Source organism: Trachurus japonicus, chromosome 3, assembly GCF_045865225.1.
Source record: "Trachurus japonicus isolate A0001 chromosome 3, Traja_1.0".
Lineage (NCBI taxonomy): Eukaryota > Metazoa > Chordata > Actinopteri > Carangiformes > Carangidae > Trachurus > Trachurus japonicus.
This window is the reverse complement of record NC_140909.1, coordinates 16,515,633-16,539,338: the sequence shown is the minus strand read 5'-3', so window position 1 is coordinate 16,539,338 and position 23,706 is coordinate 16,515,633. Positions and strand designations below refer to the sequence as shown.

Sequence of the window (23,706 nt, the reverse complement as noted above, 5' to 3'; positions counted from 1 at the left end):
AGAGGGCTTGTTTAAAGCTTGTCTTTTAATAAAAGTGTTATCTAGAATAACACACAAGGACTACAACATTTAAATAACCTACAACTCTTCCATCACACTGAAGAGAAAATAAACCAATGATTCCAAGTAGGCTTGCCAGTGGCACTCTGCAAACCTGAGCCAGTCTAAAGTACAACCCAGTGCCAAACAAAACTAATTAAATGTTGTTTATGGTTGCTGCCAGCTAGCCCAAAGAGAAACACATTAAGGTGAACAAAGCAGGGAGGTCTTTATTTGCTGTGCTGGCCGAGTGCAACGCTAAAATCCAAACTAGTCGAAGGGTATCGTGCTTTCGTTCCTTAGTCTGCTAAATCCTACACAAGGTATTTTCCCCTGTTTTCTATTCAGGTAACATCAGGGTTATAAAACAACTGTAACACAGTACTGTATATGTGGGTCAGAGAGGGGTAATACTGTATCTTATATTTCTAAAAATTGCACTGTGTCAAAGTGCTTAAATGCTTTCAACATATACAACATGTTTTACACTTTACAGCACTTTAACACTACACAGTCAAGGAGATTAAAACCCGTGAAGTTTGATTAAAACAGTACTTCAGCCAAAAGCCCGGCCTCTTGCATCCTCTCAATCGCTACGAACATTCCCAGGTTGATAGACTCTCCACCAGCTGTCTGCTCCAGCTTTTATTCTTTTTCTTTCACTTCTATGTCTCTTCATACTTCTTGACCCATTCCTTTGTCTCAGTCCTTCTGTTTTGTCATATACCATCCTCTTTGCTCTCACGCTCTTCATCAACCCTCTCTTTCTTCCAAGGCTGGCCGACCCTTATTCTATCCTCCTGTCTCTTCTCATCTCATCTCATCTTATCTCACTGACCCTCCTCCCGCTGTCTTTTCCTCATTCGGTCTCTTTCTGTCATTAAGAGTCAAACTGTGTCTTCCTGGCATGAGCGTGAGCTTCGCCAAGGTAAGGCAATTAAGGCAACAACAGATTGGATGACACTGTCAGAAGTACAGCGTAAATTGAAGGAAAGCTTGTCGTAGAGCTGGGCGTAACTGGTAACAGATTGTGCTAATTGTAAGCAAGCACTGTGTGACTGATGTGGCATTGTCTTGTCTAATTGCTTTGCTGTGAAATACCCCTAAAGCCTTAGGAGAAATTGCACAACACATGCTAAAGTAAGTGATGAGGTATTTGTTGTGGTAATTCAGAAATATGTAGAAATGTGTATGAAATCATGATAAAGATTGACAATAAACTCACTGTACTGAACCATTAAAAAAAAGAAAAGAAGGAAATTAATATTCTATTAAAATAGTGGTGATGTTTCACCACTAGGGGACATAGAGACAAAAAAATAGTTAACTAAATCAAAAACAGTCTGATACTCTGTAAAAATAAATGTTGAAAATGTTGCTGTGTCAACAACCCTTTGAGTAGCAACTAGGTGCTTGTGTTTAACAGCATCTGAGTGTTTTCTACAGGGTAGGCAGTGACTCCATTTTTTAGCTCATTTGCTGGGTTCAAATAACCAAGACAGTTAGCTGAAAGTGGCTAAAAAGTGACAGAGTTAGGTCTTAATCCTTAAAGGATACAGCTGCACATCTTTTTTTTCATTATCACCATCAAAAATTGTGATAGAGAATACATATTCAGCATTCATCAGCTACATACTGTATGTTGTATTTCCAGTTATTAAATGGAAAGAGACAAGTTCTGCATAGGGTTCCATGTAATAAATCTGAAATCTGTAAGAAATCTGAAACATGTACAAATCTTTCTATGCAAATAGGCTCACAGTATATTGTCCCTGCCTGCCTGCAGGTGAGATGGTTGTGTTTGACTTTTTGTGTTTGATCTATCACAGAATATAGATGAGGCACATCACTCTCTAATCTGCTGCAATCGACTGTGGGGAGGATGTGCAGGTAGTGTAATATGTGAGAAAAGCAAACTTGTAGTGATTGAGTGACTCTATATCAGGACCTCCTGATATCTCGCTCTCACTTATACAGCTACTGTACAGAATAATTACATAATGAGTACACCCACACACGCACACAAATATTGTGCCTTTCTATACAATTAGGTGAAGGGGGAGGTCAGAAGGGAAATGAATGTCGGAGTGAGGCCTGTATGTTTGGGCGATGTGCACATAAATCATTGTCTTGTGTTGGTGAATAAACGTGATGGTGCCTTCATGTGTTTGAAAGCTTAACCATATGTTTTTTGGAGAAAATCTGTGTGTGTGTGTGTGTGTGTGTGTGTGTGTGTGTGTGTGTGTGTGTGTGTGTGTGTGTGTGTGTGTGTGTGTGTGTGTGTGCAGGTGTGTAGGCTACAAGATGTATGCATTCTTGTGGTGTGACAGAGCATATTATGATGAACAGCTCCCCCAAATGACTGATTGTGTCTTGCCACTGCCATAAATCACACACCCACTGCCCCCTCCATCCACATGCAACTGGGCACACACACACACACACACACACACACACACACACACACACACACAGAAATATACAAACAGAACTTTTCTAAAACCCCACTCACCACCTGCTCCCCTCCCCTCCCCTCTCTCCCTTCCACACGCACATACACAAGCACCTACTGTACAATGTTGTCTCTGACAAGCTCTACAAGCAAGGGTCAAGCACAGAGTTCAGATTTTGACAGAAGCCCGGTGATATGAAAACCCAGATAGCAGTATGTGTCAGCATATTCTCCAGTGTATGTCCGTGTGTCCCATTCTGTTTCTGTGGATGATTTTATGTGGTGGAAGATAATGTCCATGTTTGTATTTATGAGCATTATTCTCTTGTCTGTTACTCACCGATGTGTTTGCCCTTCATGTGGTAGTAGAAGGAGACACAATATGGTACCCTGCCAGAGCCCTTGGGGCCTCTGATGGAGGACACATTAAAAAGTGGAGACAGCAGCCGAGCCTTGTCTCCCTGAACACGCGGCCGCGATGCTTCGATGTACATGTAGTAACCTGTGACCAACACAACAACACTCTATTGTCCACAGTTTTGAATACAACACAGAACTAAATGTTATCATGAGTCTATTTATGCCTCTGATTACTGACGTTACACGGCATAAAGACCAGTCTCTGCCGCTACATATAAAATGGCTCCTCACCCTCCTTGGTTCCACTGCGGTCAGTCTCTGGGCCGGTATTGGCTGATCGCTTCGGATTCTGCGTCAGGTGATTCTGTCTCGTCCAGTCAAAGACGTCACTTCGGTCTTGAGAGAAACCACAGATCCGCTCATCTTCAAAACCACACACGTGGTCTGGGATGTGTGTATATGGGGTGGAGGAAAAAATAAGGGAGAAAAACACGTTTGATCAGTGATGTGACAGGTAGATGACAAACTGCAGGTGACATAACCTAATGTTTTTTTTTTTCCTGCCCAATCCTCCTAAGAAAATTAATGGCACTATGTACAGCAGCTGTATAGTAACCTATGCAGTTTGAATGTGAAGATCAGACAGCCAGGCAATTACTGACTAAATGATAGGGGCATTGTAGGAGGCAGGGTATATAATGTGAAACTTAAAGTGGATTCCACATATTATGTATTCTAATGTATAACTCCTACGTGCAGAAAATTCCAGAGGCAACTATTACTGTGCCAGGCTATTTCAAAAAGAAAAATAAGATTAAAAAACATAATTTTTAAATAAATCTCTACTGATTCACACACATTTCTGACAAAACAAGGCATGTAGTTACAGTATGAAAGAGAAAAAGAACAGCACAACAATAATGAGGAGGACTGTTGACCCACTGAACCATGTTTTACACTATTGAAGTGATTCAAATGAAACGTCTGTTACATCGTCAATTTGCAAAACACCAAGTATCCACCGATGCAACAATCAATGATAAATGATGTGGCACGATAATAGGAACACCAACCACTTGATACTGTATGGGTGAAGAGCTTCTTGGTGATTTTCAAGCAGAAGGAAACATGCAACTACTACCAATAAAAATAATATCAGAATTTCAAATGCAAGGTCAAACAGATGAAGTCTAATGATTTCAATGTATGGATCATTGTGGAAAACATTTTTCCTCATTAATCTGGGAATGTATGAGCCTCTTTGGAGTACCAGGCAGCACAGAGAGTCATCTGTACAGTTTGGGAGGGAGTGTGTTGTTCATGCAGTGAATTCAGAAGCATGGATCTACCTTTTCCTATCTGAGTGATTCAAGTGGCTTTTTGAATAAGATGCAGACTTCTCCCAACACATACAGTATTTGGGGGAAGCTCAGATGTGTCTTCACTTGATCAATAATCTTTTTTGGATTTTTGCATCTTTTCATTCTTTTTTGATATTGCTTAAAATGCAATGAAGGACACACTTTACACACAAACAAACACAAAACATGTTTTGAGGAAGACTAGTGAGTGATTTGCTACTCTCCTTGATGCTGACATCGCTTATTAAGACAGACAGAGGGTCATGTCTCTGTGGTGTTGTCACCTTCATTAACCCATCTGCAGGGCTCCGCTGGCATTATCACACACTCACTGAAGAAATGAAAATTGAAGCGAATCAGTATAACTATCTAAAGCCATCCAAGCTGACAGAGTCAGGAAAAGCTTCCCTGGACACACAGTCCGCTGCAGATGCATATGGCTCATGCTCCCCATGAGAATGGCTTGTGTGTGCTTCTTTTGTTTCAGGGAGCTAATCCATTACTATTCACACCCTGCTCCAGTACATGCGCTCCTTTCAATTTGTACTGTTGTTCTCGCAGTCTGTTCCAATCTGCTGTTGTTTTAATTGCCTCACCCTGGCGGAGCCAACTGCCACTCCTGCCAGAAAAATGCTGTGTGTCTCTTAATGAGGAAAATAGACAAGATGCAATTGACTGAGAAAGAGAGAGGGATGGCAAAAGAGAGGATGAGAGGCGAGGGAAGAGCAGGAGTTAGTGCACAAGGGCGAGATGGAGAGAGATGGGGCTGACAGAGTGGAAAAGGAGACACAAATTTAAGATGAGACACATACATAACATAATGCAGCTTCATCAAGGGAGTTTCAAGTTACAAGCCTATATAAGATGTCTTCACGGCCTCTCAATCACATCAGCATAACCAGTCTCGTGTCCTCCGATCACGACCACACTTTCATGACATTTAAAATGTCATGGATCTGCTTCCAGCGATCAGTTGCTTTCTCACATCTTACTGTTACCCTTCTCTCCTCCCTAGCAACAAGATTTAATAAAGGCCAAGGCTGGGCTGTGGCAAACTTCGCCTTGACAAACTTGTGCTGACATCGCTTGCAGCATACAAGCTAAATTAGCTTTCATCAAAATTCAACGTGCCTTCCTAACTTCACCACCCTGTCATCAATCAGGTCACAACAACAAGCTGAAGATTGTGAAATGTGGAAGAGCAGAGGTAATTAAGTCTCACCTGAAGGCCTTGTGTAGGTGTAGGCTGTAAGAAAATTATAATAATATTGATTACCATTCAGGGGTGTGTACCACCCAGCAGTTTTGTCCACAGTTCTTAAATGTATATGAAACAGAATGACTTATAGATATAGAGTATGCTTGATAAAAATGGCTTTAGATGTGCCTTACGTTCTGAGTACTGGATGATTCGACTGATGTAGTCCCCAGTCTTATAGGCGGTGATGGGGGCAAGTCGGACCTCATAGGACAGAGGGATTCTCAGATCTGATATGGTGTGGGATAGCAGCACACCCTTCTCTGGCTCATTCCCCTTGAGGCCTATCTGCTTTGAAAGCAGGTTCTGCTTGTTCTAGATTGGTACAGGTAAACACACACACACAGACACACACACACACACACACACACAGACAAACACACAGATACACGTAAGATGCAGAAATGTAAACATGATTATGCACAAACATGCCCATTAGAAGTCATTCAAGACATGGGAAACTCATGTCTCACCTGGACATGCAATATTCATTATTCTTACAGCATAACACATCACATAATATGTCCAGCAATCACAAAAAAAAGTCCACACTCTGTTCATATCTTATTTTTCCTAGAAGAAATATAATTTGCTCAAATGTGATTAAAGCATTATGTGTGATCAATATTTTACAGGTATTTTGTATTGTATATAGAAGTAGTAATCATTTGACAATTGGTTACTGTACCACCATATTATTTCACTTTTCCATATCTGTTTATGTTTTTTCATGATTTCCATTTATTTATTGGTCAGTAAAATTAGGTGTAGGCATACACAGTATATAACTCATTCTGGGCCTGTAGCCAAACAAAGCACATCAGAACTTGTACTTGACTGTACATATACAAAAGGTATTGAAGTTTTTAATCTTTCATCTTTTGTCCAGGACAAAGTAAACTGGCTGTTGAAAGAACAACTTGTTAAGACATTTTACCCATAAATGCTTTGCAAAGTTATATAGGTTGATCTCAGTAATGAGCTATCATCCCCTACCAAGATTTACCAAACTGAAATAAATTGGGATATCGAATATTAGAGTGAAAAATAAAAATGGTTACAATATTAATGCAGTCCAGTTCTTTTCTTTTAAAGCTAACTTACATTTTTTCTTTTCTTTTATTCACACCACTTTAAATAGAGCCATTGCTGTGCTATTCCACCCACGGAGAGAGGGATCCATTAGCTGTGTATCTGCCTCTGATCCCAGCTACTTAAAGACCCGACAGTGAGCTCAATCTAATGCATTAGGTCAGCCACTCCACCGTAACACCTTAGTACACCCACAGCATGCCATTATCAGTTTATGCATGTAGCAGAGGTGTGTACTGTATGTGTATATTGTGGTTGATGTCCAGTATATGTTTATGCATTGGGCACCCATGTGTGTGTATGATGATGAATGTCTACAGCACAGAACTGCTACATAGTAAGTAATCGATGTACAACAGGCAAATAATATCCAGACAGACCCATTTCCCCCACTTTGGAACAATTGAAATGATTTAATGTATATCCTAGGTTGTTTTATTCAGTTACATGTTTGTTTTTTTTAAGTCATAGCAAAGATTCTAGGAACAAAAGAGCAAAAAAAAATAAAAAATAAAATAAAATAATATATATATTTTTTTTTTTAAACAGAAAAAGACATTGCTCCTTTGCTTCTACTCAGCTCTTCCAATCTAAAAGGTAACAGTTTAGGAAAGCAGACATAGGCACTGATGCATCCCATAACTTTTTAAAGCACGTCTTAAAACTCATTTGTTTAAACTGGCTTTTAATATTGATTAACTTTTACCTTTTGATATGTATTTTATTGTTGTGTTTTCTTGTTTTGTTTTTTCCATGCCATTTGTCACCTGAAATGTTATTTCTTTTCTGTAAAGCACTTTGATCATCTGTCCGATGTTGTAAGGTGCTATATAAATAAACTTTATTATTATTATTATTATTATTATTATTATTATTATTATTATTATTATTATTATTATTATAACTTCCCTTATAATTGCTACAGTACCGACATTGCCACATTGAAATCTGCTTTTCCTCCTATATCCTCTGACACCCAAATTGAGGTGTGCTATTCCCATTGGAGGTCTACTCACTACCACATATTCAAACTCAGCTAGACTGAGCTGATCATTTCTATTGACAAGACCACCGGGACTCCAGCTAAGGCTGCCAAGAATTTGGTATGTCTCCAATTATTGTGCGAGCCCCACATGGCAGCCACAGCCCGATCCCTGAAAGTTTGTCCTCTGTAACATACTTGGATTCGAATCCTTCCTTCTTCACCAGGCACTATGCCACTAATGACTGTTAAAACCCCTTTTCTCTGTGCCAGTCTGGCTGTTTCCATTTCAGTTGCTCCAACTTTTCACCCTCTCTTGCCAGTCATGGAACATCCAACCTTTTATGGCAGGTATCTTCAATGCAGACTAAATAATCTGTTTCTAAACATAAACCTCTCTTTCCCCCACTGGATAATGTTCTCTCCTCTAACTCACCTCCGCTCTAACTTTTCTTTAACGACACTGTTTGACGTGAAATATCATGCCTTTGCACACTGAACTCTTGTTTGTTTTCACTGTAGTTGTGTGATTTTTTAGGTTTATCTATAATTGTACTCCTTAGGCTACAGCTCTGATGAGTAGTGTGCTTTCTGAAAATAATTTTAAAAAGGGACATAGTAGCAGGATGATGTACAAAAGCACACTGCCTCTTTTAATGAAAAGGCAGCAACGGTGGTTGGTGGTTGGTTTAAGAGACCTTCATGTCAAAGAAAGGTCACAGGGTTTGATTTCTCAGCCACTAATGTGTCTTGCTGAAATTTTATTTGTCCAAGGTCCTGATATTAGTGCCAACAGGACCTTCTGAAGAAGTAATAAATTGATTGAATTAATTAGTTGATTGATTGATTGATTGATTGATTGATTGATTGATTGATTGATTGATTGATTGATTGATTGATTGATTGATTGATTTCAAAATAAATTATATAAAAATCAAGTAATAAATAACTAAAATGGGGATGCAGATGATGTCTTTCTGAGGCTTTTTCTTGCTGTACAATACATCAAACCAAATTGTATCCACTGGGTCTGAAAAAAACAAGTTCAATTGTTATTAAACACATCTGCAATACATTTGAAACAGCACATTTAGCTGAAGTATTGAACCAGTCATTCCAAATATCGTTGAGTCAATAATGAGCACAAGAAGCATTAAGAGCAGAGCAACTCGTTAAAAAAAAGCAGAAATTAACTGTGAGCTTAGTTCAAAACTAAGAATGTGAACTATGTCATTTTGATCTGATGTGGACTGAACACTGTGTGTACACTACTGTAGGAGCTGGGTTAGGAGGGGTTTTGTCAATGGATGGTCAGTGTATCTTTTGGTCATTGGATTTTCTTTTGATGAATGAGAATTAAAAATCAAAAATCACTGGTTTATTCTATTTTCGTTTTGAAATACAAAAAATAAAATTGAAACACAAAGTGTTCTTGTTTTTGAGTGTCAAAGAACAATTAACAAAATTTTAAAAACAGTTTGATTTTAATGTTCTATGTCACATAACAAAAAATAAAATCAGCAGTCAACAGAAACAAATTAAGACCAAAAACACTTACTTTTTTTATATTTTGACACCAGATGTTGTCATTTTGAAGGCAAGAGTGCCAATAAGCACTACGGTACCTGTGTCTGTGGTTCTATAGGCCAAAATCTACTCGGATATGATTTCAGACAGTAAAACAAGGCCTGACATCTACAGAAATCTGTACGCATATCAGATGAAAGTGGGGGCAGAAAGGAGATTTTAAGATGAAAATGGCAGAAGCTTGAGTCCCCAACGTACGTCTCAGGTGGCAAAAGTTATAACCAAAGTATGGACCTGCTATGTCTCCCTTTTCCCTTCTTCTACTCTGTATGTTGTGAGTGTGAGTGTGTGTGTGAAGACTTTGTCGCCCGCCAATAGGGGGGAAATTAAATTTTAGTTAATTGTTCTTTGATACTCAAAAAAAGAACGCTTTGTGTTTCAATTTTATTTTGTGTATTTCAAAATGAAAATCCAATAAACCAATCATTTTTTGTTTTTTAATTCTCATTCATCAAAAGAAAATCCAATACACTGACCATGGATCTTACTATTTTTGGACTTTTCTTTAATATTGTCATTTGTGTGATAAATTGGGTAAAATATCATTATCTGTTTGCATTCACAAAAAGTTATTAAAATGAAACTACATGAGAAGACACATTTTCTTTTTGTAACATATTCACAAGATGCTGTGTTTAATAACCTCATCATGTATGCTATTGTTTTGTATGTAAGAACTGTACAGTGACTGTATGAGAAGTATAGTGTAATATGAGTACTACAAAATAACATGAAACTAATAATTACGTTCTACCAATGGGTGCATCCTTGCATCAACCACATTCATCTTACATGAAGCAGGCAATACATCAGTTTGTTTTGGAGGCTCTGATCCATCCTTTCATCAATATTGGATTCCTCTGTGTTTTTAATATATAATTATTGTTGATAGATGAATTGCAAAATTTGTACAAAGCTCTGTGCAGTTGCCACCATTACTCATGCAATGTCATACTGTGTAATATTTTACATGGCAGCGGTTACAAAGTAAAATGTATTGTGCCCTTTTAACACCCACTTACGCTCACATTCCCCCATATAAACATTTACACACTGCTCATACAGCACATGTATAATTATGTGGAATATTTCAGGAAAGAAAAGCTATGCTCATGTAATATGCATTAAGTATGTGTAAGCGGGGAGAAACAAGTTAATAATGCTGAGGAGTTGGAGCTTTAGAAGTAGGAGGTACTGGCTTTCTTCATGAGCGTACAGGGCCTGTGCACGTACATAATATAGTACATGCACGCACACTTGTTTGGTCTTTTTAAAGTGTGTGGGAGATAGATGACAGAAAGAAAATGAACTAGACTAAAAGCATGAACAAACACACACACACACACACACACACACACACACACACACACACAAACTGTAATGGCCTGGACACAGTTTGGATCAATGAGGTGCTGAGGTGTGACTGAGAGGAATTCAGCTGCTCCTGCTGCAGGTTAAAGTCTCTGCCTCATGTCTGTGTGTGCTTCCCTCACCAGGTCAGTGAAAGTAATATATGTGTGTGTATGTATGCATGTATATGTGTGTGTTACTGATGAGGAAAGGGGCAAGGTGAGAGTGAGTATGATACTGTATACAACATGTAGAGAGAGGATCGAGGGCAGGAGACAGTAGTGAACAGTGAGTGACTGACATATTCAAAAAGGCAGAGAGGAGGTTGGTTGATAGACCGCTATCGAAGTCCATCTACCTCTCTTTGACACGTCTGCGTGTATCTGTGCACCTGTGTGAGTCTCTGTGCCACACAGACATTTTCAGAAATCTCAGCCAGACAGTGTCTTCTACTGTGTCTCCATCAGGCGTGTCAACAAAGAGACAACAGAATACAGAATCACACATTCTTTGAAGACAAAGAATGTGTGAGAGAGGGTGAGCGTAGAGGGGCAGCCATGAGATAGAGACACAGACACAGAGTGATGTGTGTGTGAGAGAAATTCGAATTGACGGCATGAAAAGAGATGGCCTTCTTCAAACAATAAGAAGGGTGAGGTTAATTTTTCTATTATCCTCTATTAATGGATCTCTTTGACGACTGACCCAGCCGTCCAATGATGTCAGCTGTGTGTACATTAACAAGCCATCATCTGTGCATGTGCGTAGTATGTGTGTGTATCAGTGTCAATGCTTCTCTTCGAGGCCTTGTGTGTGAATATATGAGTATATGCATAGTGTGGCTGGATATGTGCATAAATTATTCATATATTTGATTTAATGTACAACTCTAATTTATCATGAATAGTTTTAATTTCTCATATATATGATAATGGGGATGTGTGTTTGCATGGGCGTGTTTGCGTGACTGTGTCTCCGTGCAGAGAGAACCTAGGTGTAGTTCTGATAAAAAAAACAGGTTGGTTGCCAGCCACACAACTTTAGTGATACACAACATATAACTTCACAGCTGCAGGGAGAAGACTGGTCGATACAGAGATGAGGTGGAAAGACAACAAGATGGGAGGATGAAGGTGTGAAGAGCAAAAAATTGATACAGGGAGGGTACCATTAGGGTAAAAAATACAAATGTTTGGGATCAAACAAAACACAAAGGTATGTAAATTCTGTCCTCCAGGAAAAAAAGGCAGTGTTAAGCTTTGAAAGCAGCTTATCAAAACCCATAGTTATGTTTTATTGTTGGGTGACCTCTAGCAGCTGTAGTAATTATGAAGGAACAAAGGAGGAAACTGCATAAAGAGCAACAAACTCCATGTCAGGAGGAGGGTGGAGGGGTCTGATGGACAAACAATGTTTGTTTCAACTTTGAAATTATCATTTTTGCGTTTGTCCATGACTGTTCCACTACCTTGACTGCATGATTATTTTTGGACAACAACAAAAATTCTCTAATTTTACTGTGGAAGTTACATTATTTTAGCCTTTCCCTAAACCTCACCAAGTTGTTTTTTGTGACAGAGGTCCACACCTGCCACTGTAGGGTCATTTTGTCAGGAGATTCTTCTATTGATCATGTAAGAGCATAGAGACAAACACCTTATATGGTCATTTAGGTTTGTTAAAATTTCTACAAAAAAAATAAAACAGGTTATTTAATTTCCTCTTCCCTTAATTTCAACTAACATTAATAGATGTGAACAAATCTGCAGGACAGAAAATGACTCTCCTAAACTGAGTAAAAAGGAATCAGGAATGACATATCTCCTGATCTTCCCTTAGATGCATATGCATGAGAAAGAAGCACTGCATTAATAAATAAAGTACCAGTGATGACAGACAACTTGAGCTTCCTTAAATTAAGGAAAGTGTCTGACATTAACCACAAACGGCTTCGTAAGTCTGTAACGTGCAAAAAGGAAAAATTATCACATTTTAATTATCTCTCGCAAATCAAAGTACTCAATTAGAAAAATGTTGGGGTGGAGCTTGTGCGGTGAGGAGAAGGTGTGTAAGGACAGTTTGTTGGAGCAAGGAGGGCCTGTCAACTCTGTTAACTCCTACACAGCGAAACCCCCTGCAGGGAGAGCGAAAACTAAATTAATAAGTGTAAACAGGGACTTCACAGCCTTGCAATGAGTCACGGAGCACACCATGTTGCCTAACACACACACACAAATGGTCATCTGTTATACATGCATGTTAATAAGAATGCATTCCTATATAGCAGTCATACGTAGAATACTATAACACCCACACCCACTTACACAGGGAAAAAAAGCAAACATTAAACCATGCTTGAGCAAAAGTTAGAAACATGTGCTCAGACCCGCAGCAAAGAGCACTGCTCTACATGAACTGATCTGAGTCCTCTTGTATCCCCCTCTGTGTCTGCATGTCTCCCTCGAGACCCTCACATCATTTTGAATGTGCTAAAAAGATAGAGTGTCAAGGTGTTAAGAGGATGAGCTGGAGAAAGTGTTGCAGAAATAGATGGGTTGTGAAATTGAGATGGTATTACATTTGAATGTTCTCGTACTCTATTTAATAGTCGAGAGGACCACTGAGATTTGCTGTTTTTCTTTAATTTGCATCTTATTTCTCTCTTTCGCACATTCACTTCTTTGCTCACTCTCACCCTCTGCTTTCTTTCTTTTTTTTCCCTCTCTCTTTCTGGTCCCTCTCTAATGCGCACATAAAGACATGGAGGTAAAAACCTTGAAATTAAATTAAAGTTTAACAACATTTAAGAAGCCCTAACCTGCCACTTAATGCAACTCATTATTTTAAGACTGTCAGCATAACAATTCACAGCAACTATTTATCAGTGCTATTTCAGTGGCCACGGCTCACTCAACATTAAATGCCATTAAGTCTCTACCAGTACAGAGTACCTCAGAGCAGGGAGGAGGTGCGAGAGAGAGAAGTGGAAGCTAGAGCAGACTGAGAGATGAGGAAGAAAGAGGATGGAATGGGAAGAGACAGGGAAAGAAATACTGGGAGTGAAATCAGGATACCGGCAGAAAGACTTAAGACAAAGGGTACGGAACAAGGGAGAGGTAGAGTGAGAGTTTTCAGAGAGCCTTAGCATGCAACCTAATGTGCATCTTAGGAAGGCCAGTGTTCATTTTGCATCTCCCTGAAGAGTCTTACTTAATAAGGTAAGCAGCCAAGTCCTAAAGTAGGAGGGGAATTAGCTATTCATCCGCACAAAAGCAAGCTGGCAGACCTTGCATTCCCTCTTTTTCACTCTCTCTCTCTCTCTCTCTCTCTCACATACACACACACACACACAGACACACAAACCCCCAGCCAGTTGTGTATAATTCACTGTTATCCTTCCTTCCTGTCTTCTTACTCATGACCCGTATATTGTGAATAGCTGTTTGAAACAAAAACATGAAGATGGGCTCTGAAACAGTCAGGAAGGGTTTGGCTGGGGTCAACTATCCAGTCTTAGAGGGGTGAAATTTATAATGTTAGGAAAGTTGTAATGATGTTGATCATCATTTGTAATGGAGCTGCTGTGTGTGGGTATCTCATACAAAAAGCATGCATGGTGTATACAGTAGCACACACAAACTACATTGAAAATAAATATATAATATCTCCTCAGCATTTTAATTTTTCAGTCTGGGAAAAATCAGAGTTGAGGTTTAAGAGGTTATTCCAGTACCTGCTTATTCTCAAGTTTGTGACTAATTTAACACCCTCACAGAGTTGTGAAAATGAAGTCACATCAATGCAAAGTCAGTAATTTTAGGACAAGTTAAAACATGAAAATACCATATTTTTGTCTTTACTGTCTCTCGATTTAACTCTGGAGACAATGAAAAGACCTTGGCATCGGAGGCCTGGTCTTGTCATATTGTGTTTGCAAAAGCAGGAGCAAACACAATGTTGACAGTGAGGTAACATGGGTATTAAAAGATGTTCATGCCTTTGAACTTAAATATTGAGAGGTGAAAATGAGGGAAAACTGAAAAGGCAGGTCCTGAGGAAGAGAAAAGAAGAGAAGAGAAGAGGCTGTGGTATTTTTAATTCAGTGCAGGTTTCCATTGATTGACAACACACGCCTGACACTAGCTAAGCTCATAAAGCCCCATGTTTACTTAAATGGACTTGTATGTGTGTTCTTGTCTACGCACGTTGAGCACCTCTTCAGTCATGATGAATCTAAACTTTTAAACAAAGGCAGGTGACTAATGTTTGCTTTAAGCTGGACTGATCAATGTCAGACTCATGAGTGACTCACTGTTTGTCCAACATGGACATGTTCACTGTTAGTGTGTGTGTGTGTGTGTGTATGCATGCCAATATGTGTAGGTCTGTGCACATGCTTAAGGAGGAATATTTTACCTTTCGAATATTAATCCAGTAGCCTACGATGCGGTCTGTGGCCTCAGGATCTTTCTGTGTCCACTGCAGATTGTAGGAGTAGTTGTTTCCTTTCAGGATTCGCACTGGGTTGGGTGTGTCAAAGTAAAACTCAGCATTGTAGGGTTGTGCTGTGGTATGAGGGGACAAAAAGAGAAAAATGAACAAAACAAAGACAGACAGACAGACAGACAGACAGACAGACAGACAGACAGACAGACAAAATTTCACTCACCAGAGACGTTAAAGGTGCATGTTGATGTCCCTGCAGTGTTGCTGACTCGGCACTCATAAGAGCCACTGTTGGCAGGTTCCAACTTGAACTTTAGTTCTGGTGTCTCCTTAAGGTCCGGCATCGGCATGCGAATGGATTCGCCGTTCCGAAACCATCGGATGTCTGTCAGACGTGGCGGGGTGGACCGTATGACCGTACATCTCAGAGTCACCATCTGATTGTTCCTGGAACGCATGTCCTGGAAGACTGGGTCCAATATAGGAGGATCTGCATGGACAACGGAACACAAGATTTTAGAGAATTTGTGTTAAATCCCCTAAAAGTCCAGTAGCTATGCATTTTCTGCAGGCGAAACATAGTGTGGCATCCCTCACGTACCAAGGAATTGAACATGTTAAACCTCCAAGACGAGGAGAGGACATAAACAGACTGTTGTGACTGTTGTTTCCTATTAATTATTTTCTGTAGATAATAATTTATTCACCTGATGTGATAGACGGATTAGATTTTAACCTAATGTTTGTAAGAAGAAAGAGGGAGGTAAATGACCTGATAAAACGTTGTCTTATCAGTAAAGATTTTTGGAGCATAATGAGAGTGCGGGCTTGTTCTTTCCTTTTGATTTTTCCCACTTAGTCCAGCACCCAAAGCAAGTGATGTGCGTACATTTTTTACAATTTTTAAATCTATTTCCATGACAAAGGGAAAGATGGAGATAAACTAAAGCAGATAAGTCATGGGGAATTTTAAGCTTAAAGATGTGAACAATGCAAAATGGAGTGCAGTCATGTATGTACATCACCATCATCCATGTCTGCCTTGTCATTTTTTTCCACTGCAGCGTAAATTTCCTTGTATCATTAGAAAACATTGGTTTCTGACAAATCCTCAGACGCAGAGCACCTGTTATCGCCCAAGGGATCAGGCATTTCAACGAGGCACAAACACACCCCTGCTGCTAACCTATCCTAACCAGCGGTAATTAACCTGTCAGCAGCCATGTGTGTTTCTGAGGTTAATGACTGACTAGCTGCTGTTGCCCTGGGTTCAGCCAAGACGCAACACAGCCAAATTACTCTGCCACAAATCACCAGTCAGCTATAGTTCACCCCTGGCTAATCATGTAGATAATAGACAAGATGCTAATGGTGGTATTGCTGTACTAACGGTGATGAGAACTGGTGTTAAAGCCCCCAGAGGTGAGGCAGCATGACTCAAGTCCCTTATGAATCAAGTATATCAGACACAGATGTGTAATTATATTCTAATCTATGTTATGCCTGTAATGCAGACAGATAGGACAGACCACATGAGCTTCCATAAGGGAAGAGAAGGAGACAGAGACACGAAGATAACATGAGCAGGGGAGAATACTGGAACAGAGAGATTGTCTTACTGTACTCTTTACAATATACTGTATAGTCTTATTATCAGCTTGTTTTTTTTTGCACTTCATAGTAATGCACTGTGCTATCTATCTATATATATAAAGTTTGATTGGTTTATAGCCAGAGTTTTTGTATTTTTCTAATGGAAAATAGTTTTTTTTTTTTTGTCATTTTAGCTTTGGGGAGCCAACCACAACAGCATATGACATTCACAGTTTACATACATGTATATAGTTATAAGTGAAGCTTCTTTTGAATCCTGAAGCTCTTACAAAAATAAATGCATCACCTCTGTGAGTCAAGCTTTTAATCTTATATTTTACTACATACTCGGGTATACAGAGCCAAACCAATTCTTTATTTGGATCAGTTTACCATTCTGTGCTTGTATTCCAGTCACAGGAACATGAGTAAGCACCTGCATGCTAAAGAGACTGGAAACAACCATACCATTTAACTTCTCAGCTTCTATGTTCTTTATTTGTTTTTTTGTCAGTAATCTGAGCCTGCAAAACTTTTTCCTACCTTCTTGCTTGTGTGACCAACTATTATTTGCAGCTGGGTGTCCAGTCATTGTTATGCCTCTGACCTCTTGGAGGCACTGTATAGTACGTAGGTACATGTACTCCCTGCACTCACAGCAGCACCATGTGGTAAAGTTGAGTGATTGATCAGCAGTCAAAGGTCCTATACTGTAATCATATGGACTGATTAGTGTATGGTCACAAACCCTGCTCATGCTTACAGACGCACATACGCATACTGATGGCTATCTGACTTTGGACACAGGTGGCAAGGGTAAAGAATAACAGACAAACTGCACAGTGGTGGTGGCTAGGGAGGAGAGGAGAGTGTGTTGTGAGCTGGTTTGTGAGCAGTTTATAAATCATCCCATCCCCAGTAGACTTTAGTGGACAAGTTATTACACTCCCTTACCCGACCATAAGTATTCATTTTAACAATTATGTACTTCTCTCTGCAGAAGGTTTCACTTTTTCAAGCCATTGGGTTACTTCAATTGCTAACACAACTTTTCAAATCTCCAGAGCATTGTTTTTGCATCTATTTGCTCCTTATTTGGGACAAACAGCTCTGCACTGCAATGTTTCATAGTCAGGAGACCATAATCCATGTAAACACGCCATTGCTATCTGTCTTATTGAATGCAAAATGGATTCCATCCGGGAATGCAACACTGACCAAGCCAAACATTTACAGTACACAAAGAGAAAATCAATTTACATGAGACCAAGAGAGGAAGGGTGTGTGTGTGGGGGTGTGTGTGTATAGGGGTGGGGGGGTACAAGGTGGGATGAAGGAAGAGAGAAAGCCCTCTTAAAGAAGCAGACAATGAGGAAGACGAATGATAGGGGAAGTGTGGTGTGAAAGTGAGAGAAGTCGATGATTGAGTATGGGAAGTGGGGAGAGAATGAGAGAATGCAGGATGCAGAAAGGGAATGACAAGACAGAGAGAGGTCCTCTCTCATGGCCAGCAGTTAGCTGATTGATGATGATGAGAATGGCAATGAGGAAGAACAGCCACCCCTCCAGGAGGGAAAGTGGGCAAGTAACGAAAAGGACACAAAGCGAAAAGAGGAAGCAGGAGAGGAAAGAGTGGCAAGAGTCTGCATAGCCACTTAATTATAGCTGCCATAAAAAATGATGACATCCTTCCTTCACATCGATCAGCGGTGCTAAATGGAAGGAGGCAAAACAAACCCAATAAATAAACAAATGGAGTAAAATTGGTCATAAAGAATGCCAGTGAGAGGAGAAAAGAAAAGTGATCTGTTTTATCTCACCTTTGTTGACTGTAAATACTAAGAAATATATCATACTTTGTGGTGTTTCCCTATCTACCAACCTGTTTCTCCTTTTTCTAAATCACACACATCCTCACCATGCCCTCCTCCATCTTCCTATTATCCCCAAACCCTGCTTTCCTGTATCAACCTCTCTCTTAACCTCGGTTCTCTCCCTCTCTCTTGCTCTCAGTCCTGCTTGTGTATTTGTCTCGGCTCACTGTTTCTCTCTCTGTCCAGAGTTGGGTGGCCACCTGGGCCATTAATCAGGGCTGGCCTGTGTGGACAGCAGAGCTCACATAGTGTTGCCCTTCCCACCCTGTCCGCATTGGCAAGCTCGGTAAATCCTTCCTGAGCAGGGGAGAGGAGGACAGAGGAGGACGGAGGAGACGAGAGGAGGCTGATTTTGGCATGTATTTATCAACCATGTCACAGTGGAAAATTGGTCCTAATGGGCCAAATATTCTCAGGCAAATGCTTACTAGTTCCAGCTTTTAAGCACAAGAGGCAAAAGCACTTCATCAACTTTTTTCCTAAAATTCAATAAAAAACATTTAGTGGCTTTTTCCTCTCTCGGATATATACCCATAATTGCTCCATCTACAGAAATAAACAATCCCTCATGCACTTTTGCTTAATTGGAATATAAATAAATAAATGCAGTTACAACTGTGGTACCTCAAAAAATGTAGTGATTGTATTTTCTTCTTTAGCCACTACATTTCTACATTGCCCTGATAAATAGGAGCCTTTTCTAACTTGACCTTGTACACAGGGCACAATGGGAGTGTGTTAAAAGGGCTGAATTGAATACTGGATTCCTGTTAACATGAAATTACTGATTTGAATCAAACACTTACCAGTGAGTGCAGTGATACACTGCTGTGTATGGGGGCATGCTTTAGCCTAAATAGTAGGACATTAGTGACTCATCTAACATTTCAGGCTAATGGATGATTGAAGTTTTTGGTAAACACTGTGTTTATGACTACACTCACAACAGATCTGATTTCGTTTTTATTTGTTTTTAATGCCTAAGTCATAAAAACCCATGGATGCAAAGCAGATAGAGCCAAATACAGTTCAGAACTGATGAAAGCTCTGGGACCAAACATCAATATCGGAACTTTGGTGTGCTCACATTTGGAAAGATCATTTTTGTAGGTTATTATGTTTGATTTTAAAACCCAGTGGTTTAAATGTGTTACAGCATGGAAACAGGGGCACTAACATGAGAAATTACAGCAGTGTATTCCATGTGACTGTAGAGTTAGCTTTGTCTGTCTGGTTTACTAATAATCACTGAGAACAGCCAATGAAGGTAGAAATGTTAACAGATCTGTGCCAGTATTTTTTGGTGTAATGTGCTTTTATAACCTCCTGATATCCATGAAGTGATGATTTTGTAAAAGCAATGGGATCTTGCTATAAAATGTGAGGAATAGTCAAGTCACATAACGTTTTCCGAGCTCGCTCAGTTTCATGGCACCACATGAAGGTAGCTGTCCAGGTAAGTACACAAAACCCCTGAAATCGTGTGTTACCTTAGCCAGACAGATCCTATTCCTCTATCAAAATTCATCCTCAGGGAGTTTTACAATGGCAGACAGGCCCCACTGGAGCGCTCACAAAGGGGAAAGGGTAGGCTTTTAAGAAATCAACCTTTAAGCCACAGAAGTGAAGTGTGTCCTTGTCTCCTTATATCTCCTTTTTTTACATTCTTTAAATTACCATACAATACCTAAGCTGTCTTTATGGTTGATGATTCTGAGCAAAGTGTCAAGATTTAGTCACTACTCAGGGTGGGGAGTAGTAAGTGTAGTGACTTGATGGGTCTCTGATATTACCATAGCAACAAAGAGAAAATCTGCTCATACAAAAGTACCATTATAGAGGACTAGTTGTTGTATACAGTACTGACATCCCGGATGAAAATAATCAGATCCACACTTACACTGCACATTGAGCTGGACCTGTGCCTCTCTGCGTTTGATGTTAAGCCCGTTGTATGGAGCAGTCTGGCACCGATAAAACCCCATCATGTCCCTGCTGACATTCCTCAGCCTCAGGCGGCCATCAGGAGTCTCCATTACAGTCTTTCCTGATGGCATTAGCAGGTCCTTCTCCGTCCTTGACCACAGTATAGGTGGACGTGGTTTACCATCCACCACCAAGCACACCAGCTCAGCGTTGCCTCCCTCTCGCACATTTACTACTTGTGCTCCTGGCGGGACTGACAGCACTGGAGGAGAGACTGGACGAAATAGGGAAAAAAAATAGTAAGAAAAGCTTTAGTCTAGTCTACATAGGTAGAAAGAAATATAAATAATACATTTGAAAAATATGAATTATCTTTGCAAAGACAAAAACTGCTGCAACAAAAGAAAATAACCTTCATATGTGATTTTTACTATAGGAATCTATAGGAAGTCTCATGCATTGTAATTTGTACTACTTACTACTGTACTACTGGTCTTTTAAAGAATAATATATTTTTAGTATTATATTTTCTAAAGAAACGTGGTTTGACTATCACTGCTCTAAATGGTGTTAATGGATGATTCTATGTTCAAGTGCAAAAGAAAAGTACAGTGTAATGGAGAAGACTTGTCCACCTCCTGACTTGTTATATAACAAGTCAGGAGGTGGACATGACTTCAAAATTACTACTGTAATTGTTTAAACTGAGAAATTAGATACCAGAGACAGACGGATAATAAAAATGCATAAAATAAAATGACATTTACAAGGACGGTCTCACAGACCTAATGCAACATGGAGACATTAAAGATTACTGCTCAGTATTAAGCATTAATATTAAGCAACTATGATTCTCTGTGTAACAAGGACACAAGGTATTTACCGAAGCTGTTCCTAAATCTATCTGCCCATCTAACCTTTGTGCAGTGGCCAGGAGAGCAACAAGTGTTGGGCGCTGGTTCATCGGTTTTTTGGTCTCCTGAAAACACTTCATCTGTCTAATTAAGAAAAGATGTTCACTTTATTTGCTTGTGCTTAGTCTATCTACATGCATTTTCTTGAGCTGCAGTGCATTGATCTCTCTCAGGTCCAGAGAACATTTGCATGCCCCTTTGCACAGTACATAGTTTTCTAATGCAGAATGCACACAGTCAATCATGACACCAAACAAACTGAGAAGCATTTTGGATTGAGGCATTACAGGAATCACAAGAAGAAGTATGTGCTGTTATGTAGTGGGTTGAATTCATTCCTGAGTCTTATTGTTTACTGTTTATTTGTTTACTGTAAAGAACTCCTTTAGGTGACATTGGATAAAAAAGAACGTATAAACTGAGTGTGGAAGAAAAAGTCAGCTTGGATCATGAATTCTCAGTGTACAATCTGAAACATCCTACTAACGTATAATCAGAGCCACCACATTTACTTTATGCTCATCACTGGCTAAACACATGATTTACATTGATTTACGGTTCATTGGATCATCTTGATTTGTTCATAATTGTAATTAGGATACTGGAAAATGTATCCACTCAAGTATTTTGTCATTTCTTTTCACAGTTTGAATTAGCTATTTCGCCATAACTTGATGGAAATTTGCCTTAGTTAGACAGAAATATGAAATAAAAAAAGAGCAGTAAAATCCCACCACTGTTCTGAGAAATGTTGACGTCCACACGAAGCTCTGGGACTCTGCTGCCTGGGAAGTTCGCCACACAGCTGTAGGTAGCCAAGTCTCTGAACTTCATGTCCACGATCTCCAAGCTGCTTGTGCCAGGCGCCATATCAGGGTCGCTGCGCAGCAGGATCAGGCTATCCGAATTGAAGACAGGTGCACCATTCTTGTACCAGGTGTAGTTGACCTTGTCCTGTGGGGTGGCATCGACGTGGCACGACAGCTTGAGATCCCGACCCATTTGGATGGTCTCGCTGTCCTTGTTGGAGTCTGGTGTAATTTGGAAGGTCAGGTTACTCATTGCTGTGTTTGGCAACAGAGGGATGAAGAAGAGAAAAGAAAGGGTTAAATTTGTGACACAGAAATGGATGGTTTGGTGGAGCTAAACATTTATAAATATTAACATTTCTCAGTTCACACATACCAATTCTTCACATTTTTATGGTACTGGCTCCTAAATCAAATTCACAAATTCATCCTCATTCACAAACTCGCATATAGCAGGTTCCACAAGAGGGTGCTACTTTTATATAGCAAAGTCATTACTAAGACTAAATGGCACAAATACATGTGTTTGCCATACATCTATATGCATATTATGCAAAAGCAACTCTCTTGTGTCTTTTGCTGTACCTTTTTCACATCTGTAGATGTTTGTATGTATTTAATATTCTTGTAATTGTATGTGTTTAATATTCTTTTTGACTTTAGTTTTACTTTTATTTTAATATTCTGCTTTACACAATCCAATATAGTTGGTCGCAAATATTAATGAATACTTTGAGCACAGCTGAGCATACTTTTTAGGACAAAATACAAGGAAGTGGTTGTGTAGTGTGAGAGTAAGGGAGAGTAAAAAAAATGAAAAAGTCTGATGGAGGAGGGGTGGGATGGCTAATACAAATCCGTAGACGAGTGTGTGACATAGTGTATGAGGAAAGAGGAGGGGGCAGCATGACAAAAAGAAACCAAAGGAGAAGGAAATTGGAGAAGAAAGAGAGAGAGGAAGTGAGAGGAAGAAGGCAATTGTGAAGGAAGGAGAGACAAAAGCAGCCAGATACAGAATAAAATAACACAGGGATAAGGAGGAGGGGGGAAACAAAATCAAGGACAAAGAGTAACTCTCACACTGTCACATTTAATTTTCAGTTTCAAAGGCTGCGTTTCCCCAACAGATTTCCATGTTGAATACAAAACAGCTCTCTGTTCCCCACCAAGGGGAGAGACAGGCGGTGAGGAGGAGAGGAGGGCTTGATTTAAACTTATTTTGAGCTTGTTAACAAGATGCTTGGGTGGAGCCATGGATATGAGGCAATGACCATATGGTTAACACAATCCTGCAACTTTACCTGCTTAGTGTGGAGAGGATACTGGGTGCAGCTTAATGTGAATGTGTAATTTGCCTTCCTGCGAACGTCTGTCTCTGTGCACTCACTGAACACACTTCTGTGTGTGTGTGTGTGTGTGTGTTTCAGTCACTGTCTTGCCACCTGTGCTGGTGTGACGATGCGTTCAGGCCCATTAAGCTAACAGGAGAAACCCATCCAGCATACGTTCTCTACAGTGTTAACTAACAGAAGAGACTGTCGCTAATTGCTTCCACTCCAGTCTAACTAATTGGAGTGAATAAAGATGATTAAAGGGCCTAAAAATAGCCGGAGGGGAGGGAGAGTGGAAGGCTTCTGTTTTAACGGCAGGGGAATTAGAAAAA

General features: G+C 39.8%; 1 protein-coding gene across 1 annotated transcript in view; it reads right to left on the bottom strand.

Moving 5' to 3' along the window:
• mdga1 (MAM domain containing glycosylphosphatidylinositol anchor 1) overlaps positions 1–23,706 on the bottom strand; it is a 188,477-nt gene that overhangs the window by 20,855 nt on the left and 143,916 nt on the right. Inside the window, exons 8-15 of the mRNA XM_085764141.1 lie at positions 21,969–22,298; positions 20,295–20,594; positions 15,151–15,417; positions 14,898–15,046; positions 5,605–5,785; positions 5,435–5,458; positions 3,143–3,295; positions 2,832–2,993 (exon numbers count right to left, since the gene is read on the bottom strand). Of these exons, the coding sequence (XP_085620267.1) occupies positions 2,832–2,993; positions 3,143–3,295; positions 5,435–5,458; positions 5,605–5,785; positions 14,898–15,046; positions 15,151–15,417; positions 20,295–20,594; positions 21,969–22,298 (1,566 nt within the window). The remainder of the gene's footprint in view (positions 1–2,831; positions 2,994–3,142; positions 3,296–5,434; positions 5,459–5,604; positions 5,786–14,897; positions 15,047–15,150; positions 15,418–20,294; positions 20,595–21,968; positions 22,299–23,706) is intronic.